Source organism: Sciurus vulgaris, assembly GCF_902686455.1.
Source record: "Sciurus vulgaris genome assembly, chromosome: 7".
Classification (NCBI taxonomy): domain Eukaryota; kingdom Metazoa; phylum Chordata; class Mammalia; order Rodentia; family Sciuridae; genus Sciurus; species Sciurus vulgaris.
Window position 1 is genome coordinate 9,086,471 of NC_136467.1, and position 18,410 is coordinate 9,104,880.

An 18,410-nucleotide genomic window follows, 5' to 3' on the forward strand; every position below is an offset into this window, starting at 1 on the left:
TTATAAAAATTATTGAAGTAAGTCTTTATCTCTTGTTCTTTTTCATAATCATCTTTGTGATTCTTGGACTTTCGCTTTTCCATATAATTTTAGAATCAGTACATCTATCATCTTATGTTAAAATTAAAAAACAAAACAACTTACGGATTGCACTTTTTCTTCTTTTCCTCTCCATAAGCAAGGTTCTTACAGGTCTTGATGCATATTTCTAAAGAATGGGTTTTGAAGCAATAACGAATGGCAAATTCTATTTCTCCAGTGACATTAGCGTTGTCAAAATTACCCATCTCTGTGCAAGTGCTGTTAATGCTAATTAAACTTCCCTGCAATCAAGAAGGACAGATGGAATAAATTACTTCACGGTGAAAAGTTTTTTGGCACTTCTGATTTCAAGGTATCCAATCAATCCCAATTCAATTCAGAGCATGTATCCTGACTCACATTAAGCTGCCGTTGTACCAGTTTGTACTTGACCAAAATAAGCAGCCACCTATTCCATCCTGAGGAGATGGGCAGTCCTCAGAAGGCCCGCTTTCCAGATATGGTCATTGCCTAGCAATGAAGATTACACAGTCCATTCTTGAACACAAATGACTTAGGACAAGATGGACCACATCCTGGGCAGTTCTGCCAAGACCCGGCCCTGCATTCATGGCAGCCATGCATAAAGCAAGCAGCGGGGGCAGGGGCTGAGACTGGGGGTCGGGCAGACCTGACTCAGATGTGGGCTCTGCTACTCATTACCAGTGTCCAGGTCTAACTGGTGTCTTAGGTTATGGTGAGGACTGGAATGAGGTACAGGAAGTAAGAGTCAAAGGTAGTGGTAAATTGTTTTAATTTTAATTCTAAAATTAAAAAAAAAAAAAAAACCTGCCATCATAAATTAGGGGATTCGAAGCTTAAATGATGGTTATAAGTAGCAGAGGAAGTCTGTGCCCAAAGGATAAAATAAACCATCTTACAAAAAGTAGATCTGCTTAGACAACTGCCTTCATTTGCACGCAACTAATCTCAGTGCTGTCTTTATGGGAACAGAGAGAGCTAGCCGATTTCTGCTTCAAATTCCCAACCAGTTCCTCTACACCACAAAGCACTGCGAAGAAATGAAGGCAGGCTGGGGCAGAATCACAACACCGGACAGAGAAAACCAAATCAAACCCATCCCTCCTCAGAGGACCTGAACTTGAATTTAACTAACGCCAAGAGCATAGCCAGCTTTGCCAGACCCAGCAGCCTGGCTCTGAAAAATGTCACCTGCCAATACCACACAACTGCTAGAGTGGGAAACAACCCTAAAATTGTACATGCTCAAGAACACGTGGGATGCCAAGGTTGCATGGCTCCATGAAGCACAAAAAGTGAAGAATGGCTGGGCGCAGAGGCCCACAGCTGTAATCCCAGCAGTGAAGGAGGCCGAGGCAGGAGGATCACAATTTCAAGGCCAGCCTCCTCATATTAGTAAGACCCACCTCAAAATAAAATTTTGAAAGACAGGGTCGGGGGTGTAGCTTGTTTTGGGTCCAGTCTCCAGTACCAGGAGTAAAAAGTGAAGGTTGAAGAGAACATCAGGGGAGATTGGCAAAAGAACTGAGCCACCTGTGAGAATAAGCAGGTGAATGGAGCCGAGGAACTCTGATCACAGAGAGCATTCCTCCTGGGACTTCAGGTGCATCAGACTGAAGGGCAGCACGCCCACTTCTCTGCCAACGACAGTTAGAAAGCTGAACTAAACCGTGCGACTGTTCCGGGATGTTGTGGTGTTGTCGAGACTGCCAGGAACCCAGGCCCAAGATGCTAAGGAGAAGCACAGGGAGGCCAGCCTGGCGATCGGGGCTGCCCTTCTTTGAGGCGTGCACACTAGCAAGCGGTACGGGGCTGGAACAGTGAGCAGCCTCCAGACGAGATGGCAAGAGGCCAGGCTGAGCAGAGCTCTCAGCAGCAGACAGCGACCCAGTGCCAAGCCTTGCACAGCACACAGCACCTGAGTGAGGTTCTGCGAGAAAAGGGACACCTGCTGAAGGGACCATTGTGCCAGGTGCTGCTTTTCCACTGACGGTCCTTGCTGACGTGCAGCCATGATGCTGAGAAGCTTAAGAACACCTTCACGAGTCCCATCACGTCAGTCTAGCTGCGAGCACCTGCACGTCTGTGGGGCCCTCTCCAAAGCTTTCTTACTAGGAGCAAGAATCTACTGGAAGCGGAGCAGTCCTCACCCAGACCAGAATCCAGCTCTGTTTTAGCTCAGTCCCGGGGTTTGTCACTCTAGCTGTCTGATGGAAGCAAAAGCAAGTTCTCTCTGAAGGAGGATAACTTCTTTCAGAGTCTCAAATTATCCCAGTTTCCACACATAAGGTCCATCGTTCAAAAAAACAGTACCAGGCATATCTGGACTGAAAGGTAACCAACTGTCCCTGTTTCCTCAGGACTGAGACATTTCCTGGGATGCAGCACTTGAGATGCCAAAGCCAGGAGAGTTCTGGTAAGCCAGTCTAGGATTTGAGAATAAGTGACTGGAAACAAGAGAAAGCCACAATAAAATGCAGATATTGGCCTTATCAGACATGAACTGTAAAATAATAATGGTTAATATGGTCAAGAAAATACACAACAAAGTGGAGAATTTATTCAGAGAACAAGAATCTATATTTTTTAAAAAGAATCCAACATAAATTAAGGCCTAAAAAGTAAGGTAGCTAAAATTAAGAACTCCAGAAAGATCAGACACAGATGAAGGAAGGATTGATATTTTGAAAATGGGTCAGTAGAAAATATCTAGAGGAACACAGAGAAAAAGATGAATAGAAAATGAAATACAAGAGACATACCAAACCTAATAAAAAAGTATAATATATGTTTAGAGTCTCACAAAGAGAAAATAATGGGCAAAGGATTTTTTGTTTGTTTGTTTTTCTGATACTGGAGATTAAACCCTGGGAGTTCTATCACCAAGCTACATCCCCAGACAGACATTTATTTATTTATTTATTTGGACAGGGTCTCCATAAGTTGCTGAGGTTGGCCTTGAACTTGTGGTCCTCCTGCCTCAGTCTCCCAAGTAGCTGGGATCCCAGGCCTGTGCCACAAGGCCTGGTGGCAGAAGGAGTTTGAAGAGATAATAGCTAAAATTTTATCAGCCTGATAGAAAACAAACCAGATTCAAGGACAAAATTATATTAAAAAAAAAAAAAAAAAAAAAAAAAAACTACACGTAGCCACATCATAATATAATTGCAGAAAATTAAAAACAGAAAATCTTAATGGCAGAGAGGAGGGATAAAGGTAGATTATTTTTGATGGAGAAAAGAATAAGAATTAACCAGCTTACTACCTGACAGAAATGATAAAGTCAGAAGAAGACTTGATTAAGTCTTTTTCAGTCTTACGTCTTCTAAGTCTCATGACTTCCAAGGGAGTCATGAGAAAAGAGTGTAGTGACGGAACACAGGACAGGAGGGAAAAGAGACCACGAATAATAAAACAGAAGACAAGTAGGTAATTAGATTTAGTACAAAATACATCAGTAATTACAATAAAACAGAACAGACTTCACACTAGAAAAAAAGACAGATTATCAGACTGGATTTAAAAGTATCTGATTATATGCTGTTTACAAGAGCTTAAATATAAAAGTACTAAAAAAGGATAGAAAGTAGAGGAACAGGAATTATATACCATTCAATACTACCTAAAATAAAGCAATGATAATATCAAGAAGCACTGTTTTAAAACAAAGAGAAGCATTTCATCAAGATAAAAGGGTCAACTCCCTTGAAAGAAATAATTCTAAATTCATAACAAAGAAAAAAGAAAAATGAACAAAACTAAAAGGAGAAATCAATAAATCCAGAGGGATTTTAATGTACTGCTCTTCTTAATGGCAAAATAAACTGGTACACTTATCAGTAAAGATATTGATTATTAAAAGTACAATTAACACACTTAATGACTTAGTGACATATATACAATATTCCCCACAAACGCAGATCACAAATTCTTACAAAAATTGGCCATAAAGCAAAGACACGGATTAAAAACTACGAAGTAGGTAAAGTCCTAAGCACAGCACCTGACCCATAAGGAGCTTAATAAATTAACTGCTATGTGCTTGATAGTACCTGAGTCCCACACCCTGAGACTAGGTGAGGCTCACTTTGTTACCTGCACTTGACAGATGAGGAAACTAAAACCCAGTGGGTTAAGTCACTTAAAGTCATGGGCATTTATGAGCTGAAGTCACAGGGGGTCAGGCTCACCAGCCACTTCTGACTCAGTTCCTTTGCTGCTTAGTTGTGATATTTACACAGAGAATTTTAAAAGCACAATGCTTCAGGCGCATTCTTTGTTCTCTGGGTAACATTTCTTGAAGATGTACCACACTCCGGTGCTGAGCAAGGCCCTGGAGGCTCCCTGGAGAACAGAACCAGGTCGCCCGGCTCCAGGGAGTCTGCAGTCTATGGGAGAGGTGGGCCTTGCCAGGGGTCCAGCCGGAGCAGCAGCACACACCCAGGGACAATGTCGTGTCACAAAAGCAGACAGAGAGGGAGGGACGGTTATGAAGGAAGGAGAGGTCGGGGCTGGATGCTGGGAAAAGCGAGAGGAGGCCAGAAGATGTCTCTGGATTCCATGATGTGACCTGAGGGTAGGGGTGAAGGTGTGGGAACCGGGGCCCTGATGTGCAGGTAGGAAGGAAAACACAGACCCGCCGCGGGCAAGCGACTCCGGGAAGTTGGTCCGAGGAGGGGAGAAGAAAATAGCAGCTGGGAGGAATGAAGGCTGGCTGAGGAGGCTTGGTGGAGCTGAGAAGGGAAAGTGAGTTTGAAAGGCTGGAGAAGCTGGGAAATGGCTGTCGTGGAGCACAGGACACTGGGTTAACCAGAGGGACACATCAGGACTGCTGGGAACTGTGGGGCGCATTTGGAGTCGGTGACATAGTGGGACAGACCTAGTCCCCACCTATGCCAGTGCGCCTTGCTCCTTGGTGCACGCGGCGGAGGGGCTGGAGCGAAGACGGTGCACAGTGAGGCTCCTTGGATTGGTGCCTGGGACGAGGAGGCAGCCAGGAAGCACTGCAGTTCCTCATCCGTTGTTGTAAAGTGGACAGACAGATAAATGGGGGGCGAGACAGGTTGAAACACACCCAAGTTGCACAGTAACTCAGCAGCAGAGCTGGAAGTGAGCCTGGGTACCTGATGCATCAGCCATAACCGTGGATGGTATCTCTGAGCAGTTCCAGTGCCATGTTTGCCCAGTAGGAGGGGAGGAGAGACCTCAGAGAATGGAAGGAGAGTAAACTTGGCCCTGACAGTTTCTGTTTTTTGTTTCCCCAAAGTCAGAACAGAGTCTTTGAGGAAGGTGAAAGCTTTGAGCACCAAACTGAGCCAATTGCAAGATTCCAGCCTGGAGAAGTAACTAAGGACTCAGTCTGCTTTCCATTAGAGGCTGTCTGGATTTGAAAGAAGAGATGATCTGGGCAAGAACAAACTAACCCAGCAGGCAGGGAGCTGCTGGCCTGTGACCTTCTCTGAAATCACGTGGTTATTACAATAACTGCAAGCACAGCCCAGGCCCCTTCATACACAAGCTAAAAACCAGGAGTCAACAGGAACCACAGGTTTACTTTTTTAAATAATAAATCCTGATCATCAGGAACACACTGGACATTAACACTAAGCGGTTGAGAAGGTAGGCGCCAGACAGGGCAGTACACACCTGTAGTCCCAGCAGCTTGAGACAGGAGGATCACAAGTTCAAAGCCAGCCTCAGCAACACCGAGGTGCTAAGCAACTTAGTGACACCCTGTCTCTAAATAAACTACAAAATAGGAGTGGGGATGTCACTCAGTGGCCTCAATCCCAGGTATGCCCTCTACCCCCTGCAAAAAATGAAGGTGGGCAATGGGGCCAGCTGGCCTTTCAGTCCTGCCTTGACCCTCAGTAACTGTGTGCTCTTGAGCAATTTTCTAACCTTCCACAACCTCAGCTTTCTCATCTGTAAAACGGGGATTCTTTCCCAGGGCCGTGATGAGGCTCAGTTAGTTAATGTAAGGCGCCAGAACCGTGCCTGCATATTGTATGCACAGGGTTTATCGACCTTTTGAAAATGCCACACAATCTGGACGCCCTGTATAGATGGGCTTTGTTCTTCCATCTCCTTTTTGCTTTTCCCTGTGAAGTGTATAATATTTGAAAGAATGCACACGAGGCACAGGCACAGTTAAACAATGGAGTGGACGTCCACATGCCCACCACTCAGTTAAAGAAGAAAATATCATCAGGAGCTTGGAAGTGCCTGTGACCCCCTCCCTCAGCAAGTCCCCACTCACTCCTGTCCCTGGGTAGACACTGTTTCAAAACTGTCCACAAGCAGTCCTTGCTTCTCTTCACGGGTTCATCACACACGTATACATCCCTCCAAATACACCGGCTCGATCTCCCTGACTTCCGAGTCCATACTACTGGGATTGTCCTGGGTGCATATGCTCTGTGACTTACTTCCTCTGGATATTTTCATTGCTGCCAAATTTTAGAAATTAAAATAAATATAAACACTGCTCCCCTGGACATTCGTAGGTACTCATCTGGGGCACCATTCATGATGATTTGGGGTGTAGGCATGAGGGACTAAACCCAGATGTCCTCAGCTCCCTTTTCACATATTACTTTTTGAGACAGGGTCTCACTAAGTTGCCCAGGCTGAACTGGGACTTGCGATCCTCCTGCCTCAGCTTCCTGAGTAGGGATTATAGGCGTGTGACACTGTGCTCAGGTAACATTCGTGGCAACTTTAATAAAACTTCTCATAGCTGAAGTTGTCAGATTAAAGAGAACACGCAGGGCTGGAAATGTATCTCGGGGGTAGAGCTTGTGTGCTTAGCATACACAAGGCCCTGGGTTTGATCTCTGGTACAAAAACACAAAAACAAAAAGCCCTGAGGACATGTATTTTAAGGATTTTTATATATATATTGCTAGTTGTCCTCCAGAAAGAGGTATGACAATTTATGTTCACCCAGCAGTTTGCAGAATGCCTACCACTCTGCACCCTTGCCAATACTGAGCTATAGTATTTTCAAATTTACTAAAGCAGTTCCAAAATAGAAACACACTTTAATTTTGTCCTTATTTGACAACCTGGGAGGTCTGGCAATTTTCCTTATTTACTGCCTTCTGTTTTTGTACTTTTGTCATAAGTGGAGATTTAATAAGCTTTTTCTAGCCCCAAGTCCTTATTTCCCAAAGGATACAAATTGCTCTCACAAGAGTAGGCAACATCTTTGGGCAAGGAGCAATAACCAGTTATTTGCCTCATGGGAGTTCAATTCCTCAGACAAACACAGCTTTGGTCTAAAGGGAAAAGGTTGTAATTAAACACAATAATTCAATCACATAATTATAAATTTTAAGGGCACAGAGAGAAATTTTTAGAAGGAAGGAGTGCCCTGCTGAATGTGCAATGAACAGAGGAACTATCCTAAGCAGCAGGGAGCTGCTGGCCACCTCCACCATGTGAGGACACAGCCAGGAGGGGCCATCAACAGGCCAGGAGGTAGGTCCTTGCCAGAGCCTTGATCTTGGACTTCCTACCTGCAGAACTGTAAAAAAAAATACATTTCTGTTGTTTTTAAGTCACCAAGTCCATGATAGTTTGGTATAACAGCCCAAACAGACTAAGACAGGCCTCAGCAGGACATACGGGTCCTGACTGTGCTACAGCCCACCATGGGACCGATGATCAGGGGTCCCATGATGGGAGGACCCACAAGCAGCCATGTGAGCAGTACTTGGACTTGAGAGCAGAGCCTGATTCTACTGGTCATGGACACCCACCTGGCTATCTCCTCCCTCTCCAACCCATCTGCCTGCAGGAGTGGCTGGGAGAGATGCACCTGGCTGGGAATTCAAAAGGGTGGGGCTGAGAGGGGTTGAGCTTGGAGGCTTAAGCTGAGACAGGGAAACGTGGGGTCCACAGGTGAAGCAGTGGACTAGGACTGGCTCCTCCACCACAAGTGGAACCCAGGAGATCCCTGGGTGCAGCCTTCCAACATGGACTTGCAATTCCTGGGTCCTGGAGGTGTGCTGACTTAAAATCTCAAGACCAACTGACATTCAGTGAAGAGCCGGAGCCCACCTAAGCCCACACCCCACCTCCAGGAGTCCCACCTACAGGATTACCTGTCTCTCCAGCAACCCCATCTGAGGGTGGAGCAAGCATCACACTTCACACCACCCCACCTAACACTACTGAGAAGGAGAGAGGAGAATCTTCTGTACTTCAGTGGAAACAATTCTTGACCTTTCCATCAAGATTTAATTTTCTTTTCTCTATTTGATCCCGACCTTAACAGAACATGGACATTCATACATATTCATATTTGGTTTTCTCATTTCTAGCATTCTTGAAGTCAGTTTTTTCTCATGGATTGGTTTTTTGAGGACTAGGATGTTTGATTACTATATTTCAGTTTTGTTTTATATTCTTTTATTTTTATTTTTAAAAATTTCTACTTTATATATTTTTTCTCTCACTTACCTGTTTCCCTTGATTATCTTTATCTCTTTTCTTCTGCTAATAGCCAATCCCTATTATTCTCTCTTCTACTCTTCCTTTATTTTTTATGTCTATCTTCTCTCTTCCTCTCTCATAGTCATCACTTCCTACATCACTTCTGTTCTCTCCCTGTCCACCATTCGAATTTGTAAACCCTTTTGCAAACCTACTGTTTTTACTGCAGGCGACAACTGATCACATAATTTCTGTTTATTGTGACAATTAACACTGTAGATGTCACAGCAGGAAATAATTGGTTTAATGCTGTATATTGTTTGCATTGGTTGTTTTTTTATTTGTCTCCCACTAAACAGTGAGGTACTGGAAATCTTTAGGGACACTATAGGTTCACAAAGTAGAAACTCTACTGCTTCAGATCCATGCTGTTAGATAGGTAGACACACAAACAACATGAAAAAGTAAGGGAACAAATTGCCCCAAACAAGCCAAGATACTTCAATAACAGAATCCATCAGCACCATAGTGAAAGAATGTCAGAGAAGGAGTTTAGAATGTACATAGTTCAATGATCTGCAAGGTAAAGGACAATGTAAGGAGCAAAATCAGAGAGAAAATACAGGAAGTGAAAGATCACTTCAATAAAGAGAGATTCTGAAAAAAAAAATCAAGCAGAAATCCTTGAAATGAAGGATTCAATAAACCAAATTAAAAATTTAATGCAAAGCATCACCAACACACTAGACCACTTGGAAGACAGGGTTTCAGGCAATAAAGACAAAACATATAATCTTAAAAATAAAATTGACCATGGAGAAAAGATGTTAAAAGACCATGAACAGAAATTCCAAGAAATATGGGATAAATTGAAAAGACCAAATTTAAGATTTATCAAGACAGATGAAGACTCGGAGATACAAACCAAAGGAACACACAATCTTTTCAATAAAATAATATCAGAAAATTTCCCAGACCTAAAGAATGAAATGGAAAATCAGATTCAAGAGGCTTATAGGACCCCAAATATGCAAAATTACAACAGATCCATACCAAGGAACATTGTTTTGAAAATGCCTAACATACAGAATAAAGATAGAATCTTAAAGGCTGCCAGAGTAAAATGACAGTTCACACTTAGAGGGAAACCAATTTGGATCTCAGCTGATTTCTCAACCCAGACCCTCAAAGCTTGGAGGTACTGGAATAATATATGTTAAGCTCCGAAAGAAAATAGGAGCCAATCGAGAATACTATACCTGGCAAAATTAAGCTTCAGAATTCATGATGAAATAAAAACCTTCCATGACAAACAAATGTTATAAGAATTCACAACTAGAAAGCCTGCACTACAAAGCATACCCAATAAAATATTTCATGAAGGAGAAATAAAAAATAAAAATGAAAACCAGTAAAGGAAGGAACTACACTAGGAGAATAGTCAATCAAAAGAGGAACTAATCAAATTAATAACCAGAAATAAAATCAAAATGAGAGAGAATAAATGTCATTTCTCAACAATAACACTGAATGTAAATGACCCAAACTCATCAATCAAAAGACATAGGCTGGAAGATTTTGTTAAAAAACAAGACCCAACAATATGCTGTCTCCAAGAAACTCACCTCCTAGCAAAAGATATTCACAGACTGAAGGTGAAAGGATTGGGGGGGGGGGGAATTTATCATTCACATGGATCTCATAAATAAGCAGGGGTTTCTGTCCTCATTTCAGATAAAGTAGACTTCAAGTCCAAGTTAATCAGAAGGGACAAACAAGGACATTTCATACTGCTTAAAGGAATTATATATCAGCAAGTCATAACAATCATAAATATTTATGCCCCAAACAATGGAGCAGCTACATACATTAAACAAACCCTTCTCATTTTCACAAATCAAATAGACCACAACACAATAATCCTGTGTGACTTTAACATGCCTCTCTCTCCACTGGATAAAACATCCAAACAAAAACTAAATAAAGAAGGTATAGAACTAAAAAATAGAAGTAATAATTTAGGCTTAATATATAGAATATTTCACTCATCTATGACTGAATACACTCTCTTCTCAGCAGCACACAGATCCTTCTCTAATAGAGACCACATCTTAGGCCACAAGATATGTACCTATCTTGTACCTATTAGAAAATGAAATAGGCCCAAACCTCCATCATGTCAGCTTAGGAACTGAATTCCTCAACAAGACTCCTAAAGTGCAAGAAGTAAAATCCAGAATCAATAAATAGGATGGTATCAAACTAAAAAGCTTCTTCAAAGCAAAGGAAACAATCAAGAACATGAAGAGAGAACCCACAGAATAGGAGAAAATCTTTGCCATCTGCACCTCCAGAATATATAAAGAATATTAATCTCCAGAATATATAAAGAACTCAAAAAAATTTTAAGAACCAAAACAACAAATAAGCCAGTCAATAAATGGGCCAAGGAATTGAACAGACACTTCACAGAAGAAATACTATGACTGATCGACAAATATATGAAAAAATGTTCAACATCTCTAGTAATTACAGAAATGCAAATTAAAACTACACTGAGATTTCATCTCATTCCAGTCAGATGGCAATTATCAAGAATAAAAGTAAAATAACAATAAATGTTGATGAGGATTTGAGGAAAAAGGAACACTCATATATTTTGCTCAGATTGCAAATTGGTGCAACTACTATAGAAAGCAGAATGAAGCTTCCTCAGAAAACTTGGAATGGATCCACCATTTGACCCAGTTATCCCACTCATCAGCATGTACCCAAAGCACTTAAAATCAGCATACTACAGTGACACAGTTACATCAATGTTTATATCAGCTCAATTCACAATAGCTAAACTGTGGAACCAACCTGGATGCCCTTCAACAGATGAATGGATAAAGAAAATGTGGTACATATACACAGTGGAATATTACTCAGCCATAAAGAAGAATGGAATTATGACATAGTGTGGTAAAAGGATGGAACTGGAGAATATTATGCTAAGTGAAATAAGCCAATCCCAGTCTGATATGCAGATCCTAACACCCAATAAGGATGAGGAAGGGAATAATAGAAGCACTTTGAATTAGACAAAGGGGAATGAATGGAAGGGAGGGGGATGGGGATAGGAAAGATAGTAGAATGAATCAGACATTACTTTCCTATGTTCATATTGGCTATATGATCAGTGAAACCACATCATGTACAACCATGAGAATAGGAAGTTATACTCCATGCATGTATGGCAGAATACATTTTACTGTCATGTACAACTAAAAAGAATTAAAAATCTAAAAAAAGAAATATGTCAGATTTTACCTAAAAAAATAAAAATTAAAAATAGGTGAAATTTTATATTTTTAATCAACTTAATACATCCAAAATTCTGTCATATCAACATGTTTTCATACTATTTTTTAAATTGAACCCAAGGTCTCATGTATGCCTAGCAAGTACTCTACAACTGAACCACATTCTCAGTCCTATAAAAATTAGGATATTTTACCTTTTCCCAACTAAAGTCTTCAAAATTCAGTGTGTATTTTATATTCACAGAACATCTCGATTCAGGCCAACCACAGTCCGGGGCTCGATAGTCATACCTCACTCGTGACTACCATGGAGGACAGAGCCCTAAACTCTTCAAGAATTTTTACCAAGTTACAGAATTTCTTCAGGGTTTGGCTTGTTGAGGCTGGTGTTTCTCAGCCCTGGTTGTACAAAGAAATCTCCTGGCTTCTGTAGGTTCTGCGTCCTGACTTAGTAAGGTCTGGGTAGGGCCCAAGACTGAATTCTGACCAGCTCCCAGGTGACATCAGTGCTGCGGGGGGTGAGGTCAGCGCAGTGGTGCTGAGGAGGCAGGACTACCCGCAGGAGCTGTTCAGGCTGGGTGGGGGCCACTGGCCCCGGGGCCTAGCGGAGGATGACATTCCCAAACGCACTGTTGGCCTGCCAACCTCTCAGTGTCCCTCTGGACGTTGGCATGGATGGGGGGAAACGCCTAATCATCTGAGCTGAACCCCACTTTACATGGGAACGGCACACCTTGAGGCACACTTTGGTTCAAGGACTTGCTCCATGTCACAGTCCTTGTCACTTAAGGAGCTAGAACGTGAGCCAGGGGGTTGGTTTCCAGAGGTGTCATGATACCCTGTTCCATGGAGACTCCACACCATTGGTTTCACGCTCAAAGAAATCCTGGGAAATGACAAGAACGGTGATACCCATTTCTCTGGTGGGGACCCAGAAGCTCCGAGTCTCGGTGACTGCCTAAGGACATCCAATGAGCAAAACACCAAGACGCTCGCTCACAATGGTTCGAAAGTTTAGGTTGGCTCTAAAACTCCCGCATGGAAACATAATCACCACACGACTGCAACGCCGGTGGTCAGATGTGCAGCCCTTGGAGGCAATTAAGTCATGAGGATGGAGCCCAGAGGAGGGGAGGAAGGCTTCCATAACAGCGCTGGCCCCTTGTCCTTCCGTCTCTACTCCCACACGAGGACACCCCGTCAAGCCACCTACGGGGAACCAGATGTCTGTCCTGCCAGTGCCTTGCTCTTGGACTTCCATCCTCCAAGATCATGAGGAACACATTCCTATGAGTCTGGAGTTCTCTCACAGCCGCGAAGCAGACCAAGTCAGCTGCGGACGGAGGTCTCAATGCTTAAATCCAAGGTTCCGTCCACTACACTGTATTCCACAATTCTACGCTGAGAGTCATGCTCAGTTATGTTTTCCAACAAGTGCATGATAATTGAACAAAAATGTCTTTCCACAAATAGAAAATAGATCTAAAACATTACAAAGCAATCTCAAGCAAGAATAAAGTTGGAAGACTTAATACTATCCAACTACAAGACTTGCTACAAATCTGCAGTAAACAAGAGGAAGTCGTCTCAGCTCAAGGACAGACCTGGAGCTGAGTGGAACAGAAGAGAGAGCCCAGGAGGGGACCCACTTACCCAGCGATTTGATTTTCAATGAAGACATCAAAGTACTGGGGAAAATGGAAGTCTTTAACAAGTGACAGTGGATTCACTAATTATCCACAGTGAATCAATAGCTACAGCCTCTACCTTATACCATTTACGAAGAGTTAATGAGTTGAAGAGTAGACCTGAGCATAAAAGCTCCACTTTTATTAAACCCCTAGATGAAAGGAGGAGACCATCTTCATGGCTTGTGGAAAGACAGGACACAGAAGGGACCCCAACACGAAAATCCGATCAATTAGACTCCATCGAACTCCAAAGCTTTTCCTTGAAAGAAATGTTGTTATTTTATTCACTGCTCTTTGAATGAAAATGTTCACGATAAGATGTAAAAAAGAAAAACGACTCTCAGAACGTTGCAAAGCTCAATGTGACCAAGCTCTGCTGTGCTCAGGTCACCTGGGCCTGGCCTCGTCCACCAATCCAGGTTGACGTGTTTTGCTCTGCTGGTGCTGATCACATAGTGACGTCAGGAGGAAGAGATAAGGCAGGAGGATGGGGGTGGGCCCCTGGGTCACTTCCTGGGCAGCAGAGCACAAACAGCACCTGCAGGTATTTGCTAAGAAGGCTATTTTTAAATCAAGACCTACGTGACTGGGGTCCATGCCTCTCCAAAGAAGGAAAGATGCCTGATTGGTTTTTGTTTGTTTGTTTGTTATGGGTACCAGGGATTAAACTCAGGGGCACTTGACCACTGAGCCACATCCCCAGCCCTATTTTGTATTTTATTTAGAGACAGGGTCTCACTGAATTGCTAAGTGCCTCACTTTTGCTGAGGCTGGCTTTGAACTCGTGATCCTCCTGCCTTGGCCTCCTGAGCCACTGGGATTACAGGAGATCGTCACCACTCCCGGCCTGACTGATGTCCTGATTGGACTGGAACCTGCACGAATACCTCCTAGACACTGAATTCCTACCCAGGATTGGGCAGGAAGCGGCGTTCCTTAACCCTGTAGATCATATAAACCCCTAGACAACAGCTGCTCTCTGGTGTCCTTCTCTTGGGCCCCTCCCTCTTGCTTTCTGTTACTCTAAGAAGTCCTGTTACTTGGTTCTCACCCTTGTATCCATGGTATTCTTCAAATTCATGAGACAACCCAACCCCACACTCAGTGCCACACTACCCCTGAACTGCATCCCCAGCCCCAGCGTGACGTCCTAGTGACTACACATTCTGTGCCAAGAGTGTTGGGACAAGACTCACGTGTCTCAAGCCTCCCGTGAACAAAGGGCAGACCGTGGGGCCCAGTGGGAGAGCGTCTTGCTTCAAAGCAAGGCTGGCAGAGCGTCTGGGATCCTCTTGAGGGAGAGGCTTCGAAATATCTGGTGTGCTGACCTTCTGGAGAAGGAAGATCAAAATTAATACAATGGCCCACGTGCCCACTTGGCTCTGTTCAAATGCAGAGGCTTCAGCAAGCACAGCCCACGCCATCCTTGGTGTGACTCACGTGGACTTGGAATGGCTGACAAAGGAGACACCTGTGTTTGGGTAAATGCCCCGCCCATCCCCACAGAGCCCTGAGGAAGACATTGTCAAGCTCCGGGATAGTCACGAACATGGGTGGGCAGTTACTTATGGATTAGTAAAAGTCCTAAAGTCCACATTTTGACCTTCAGAATGATCCTGGCATTTAATTACATGAAACATAATATTCAGTCTGACACACAATAAGCTTTAAATGCTCATAAAGGGAAAAATCAAGCCAGGCATGGTGATATATGCCTTTAATCCCAGCTACATGTGAGGCTGAGGCAGGAGGATAGCAGGTTCAAGGGCAGCCTGGGCAACTTAGTGAGACCTTGTCTCAAAAGTAGAAAGGGCCCAGGATGTAGCTCAGGTAAAGTACTTGTCTAGCATGCACAAGGCCCTGGACCAATCCCTAGCACAGCCAAAAAAAAGTGGGTGAGATCAAAATGCATCTCTGAATTTTTTAAAGATAATTCGCTAATTATTAATACTTCTTTATAATGTTTACAGCTGTGCTTCCCAACAGGCTAGCCATTGGTCACATGGGACTATTTAAGTTTAAATTCAAGTCAATTGAAATAAAATTAATAAACTCAGCTGCTAAGTTGCACTAGACACATTTCAAGTGCTCAGCCACCACATGTGACAGTGGCCATTACATTGGACTGTTCAGGTAAAGAACTTTCCACTGTTGCAGGAAGTCCTGTCAAACCCACCAGTGGGGTAATACACACAACAGGTAAGCTGGGAAAACCTCTTCTAGACCAACCATGGAAAGTTCCTGAATTGAGGTGTCAGCCTTGGTGCTAGATTGGAAGGAGAACCCAAACCTAAGAGCCACACCAGAGTCCTAACTGTCTTAATAAAATGCTAAGTGAGAACAGTGGAGAACTAACAGAGGAACAGCTTGCCTGCGAATTACTGGTCATGCTCTCAGTCCCACATCAGCTCGAGTCCAAGACATGGTTAAGCCACACTGTATTCAATCCACCGCTCTAAACCCCGGGAGTGGAAGAGGAGAAGGGAGAGGAAGAGCAGGGTCCAAAGCTGGCCCCAGGCCTCACCAGCTGCTAGGAAGACAGAGACACCAGCCACACGGTGGCAAAGAGGTGAGGGGCGTTTACTCAGCGTGGAGCATCCGGGCTGATCTTCCGGGGGGTACGACCTGAGTGGGGTGCTGGCAGGTGGCTGGGAAAGATGAAGGGCAAGGCAAGTGGGGTGCAATTCCTAGACCTGGAGACTCTAGGGCCAGGCAGGGACCAGACACAGGGAAGTGAGTTGTCCAGGGGGCTTCAAAGTGTAGGCAGAGAAGGCCCAAAAGCAACATTTCCAAGAGTCCTGGAAGATGGGTGACTGCTACCAGTGGTCGGGTAAACCAAGTCACCCTCAGAGGTAGCCAACCTGGCAGAATTAAAAGCCCTAAAAATTAGCTGCTAAAAATAATAGTACCTATGTGTCAATATGGAAAAAACTAAATAAGTTAGACTTTTCCTTAAAAGCAAATGGCAAACCTGGATGTCCAGCGTGGTGCCCTTCCTGCTGGATGGAGCGTGTGGAGTCCAGAGGCACTTTACTTTGAAAGGTGCGTGCGTGGTAAGAGGAGCTCAGGAGGGAGGAGACACTACCGCGGTAACAGGGGAAGGACAACCGGGAGCCACAGAAGTGCCTGGGCCAGAGGCTCTGTCCTAGAAAGCTTGCGCTTCTGAGGGGCCTGGAGCCCCGAGGGTTCAGAACACGTGCTAGGACCGCACTTCGTCACAGGAATGAGGAGTAGTGTCTTCATGAGAAAAGACACTGAAGGACTCCCACCCTGGCCCTCCCAACCTGTGGGACACAGCAAGAAGGCAGCCATCTGTGAGTCAGAAGGAGGGCTGGGCCATTCCAGCACCCTGGTCCCAGACCTTGTGCTCCCAGAATCGCAAGAAAATAAGTGTCACTTAAACTGCCCGATCTAAGGTGATCGCGTTTTGGAAGCTTAGCTGAGTAATAGTGAGTTCAACGTACATTTTAAAACTCATGGTTTTTGAATCATAAAGAATTGATGGTAGAAAGTTCTGGAAAGGAACAAAGAGAATTGTCTTTACAACAGAGGTTACATGGCATATTGGATTCATGGCCAGGGAAGACTATGCTTCTAATAGGTCAGGGCACAGGAAAACTTCAATGGAGCCTACACACACATGTAAATGTTTTAAAATGGTTAGGAAAGCAGATACTCTTCTGAAGGCTACTTTGATTCAGTATGGACCCAGCATGGAACCCAAGGTGAAGTTCTATGTTCAACTTCTCCCCCGGTAAATTCTGAAGGACCTGGACCACTGTCAGATCCAATGTCCTATTACAGGGCTTCGAGGTCCTAGGAGCTCATCAGTGGCATTGAGGTGGGCATTGTCCCCTGGACCACCACTGTGATTTTTAATGTACTTCAGTAATTATCTAGTTTTAGTTAGAGTCCAGAGAAAAATGCTGGCCCTGAATGAGGTCTTGTCTGCAGAGTTTAAGTTTATATGGGAAAGTTCAGTAAGTAGTAAGTTTCATTGGGTCAAATTATGAGTCCTCTGGAAGCAGTGTGTGAGTCTGAGAGTTTTGCTGATAATAGCTAAGGACACAGGAAATACGATTCCCTCAGGCCTGTCTCAACGTGAAGCCCGCTGAGTGAGGAACATCACTCAGGTTTGGCTCGGCCAGTCACAGTGCGCTGAGCAGGGACACACCTCTGAAGGCAGACCACTTCTCCTGGGGCACTGGAAGGTCCCTGCCACCCAGCCTGGCTGTTAGCAGTGGAAAGGACACCGCTGTTTGCCTGGCCTTCTCTGCCCACTCGGCCTCTGGGATGCAGCTGCAGGTGGCCAGGGACCTGAGCAGGACCTAGACGTCACACAGGACAAAGGAGAGTGGGATGAAGTAAAGTCCTCTTCCTCTGCCTTTGTCTCAGGCCACCTCCCCAGTGATAGTCCATCCTACCAGTTCTTTACCATGCTTCCTGTTTAACAGGTACACATATTTATGGCCAGTATAGATCAACCACACATTAAGATAAAATAAAATCCACTGGAATGCACACGAGGAGAGGTAGGGAGAATTCACTTCTCGAAGGATCCTGGCCCAGATGTTCCAGGGAGAGTCTCTGGGAGAGCTTTCAGAACATGCAGTTCAAACTTAATGACCTGAGAAATGGAAGAGATCCTGAGCAGCTGTTCGGTTAGTAGCCTGAGTCACCATGAGGGTTTAAGAAGGCTGCCTAACCCAGGAGCAGCAGCACACACCTCTATAGTCCCTGCACCCCGGGGCTGAGGCAGGAGGATGGCTTGAGCCCAGGAGTTCAAGATCAGTCTGGGAAATAGCAAGGCATTTCAATTGAGAGAGAGAGAGAGAGAGAGAGAGAGAGAGAGAGAGAGAGAGAGAGAGAGAGAGAGAAGAAATAGAAGGAGGAGGGAGAGGAAGGGGGGAGG

The 18,410-nt window shown here is 44.2% G+C and overlaps 1 protein-coding gene across 4 annotated transcripts in view; it reads right to left on the bottom strand.

The window, feature by feature from the left end:
* SYTL3 (synaptotagmin like 3) overlaps positions 1-18,410 on the bottom strand; it is a gene marked incomplete at its 3' end in the record, with an annotated part of 92,435 nt that overhangs the window by 12,647 nt on the left and 61,378 nt on the right. For all 4 annotated transcript variants that reach the window (XM_079146770.1, XM_079146771.1, XM_079146769.1 and 1 more), the window contains 2 exons: positions 14,695-14,826; positions 145-323 (listed from right to left, as the gene is read on the bottom strand). In XM_079146770.1, the coding sequence (XP_079002896.1) occupies positions 145-323; positions 14,695-14,826 (311 nt within the window). The remainder of the gene's footprint in view (positions 1-144; positions 324-14,694; positions 14,827-18,410) is intronic.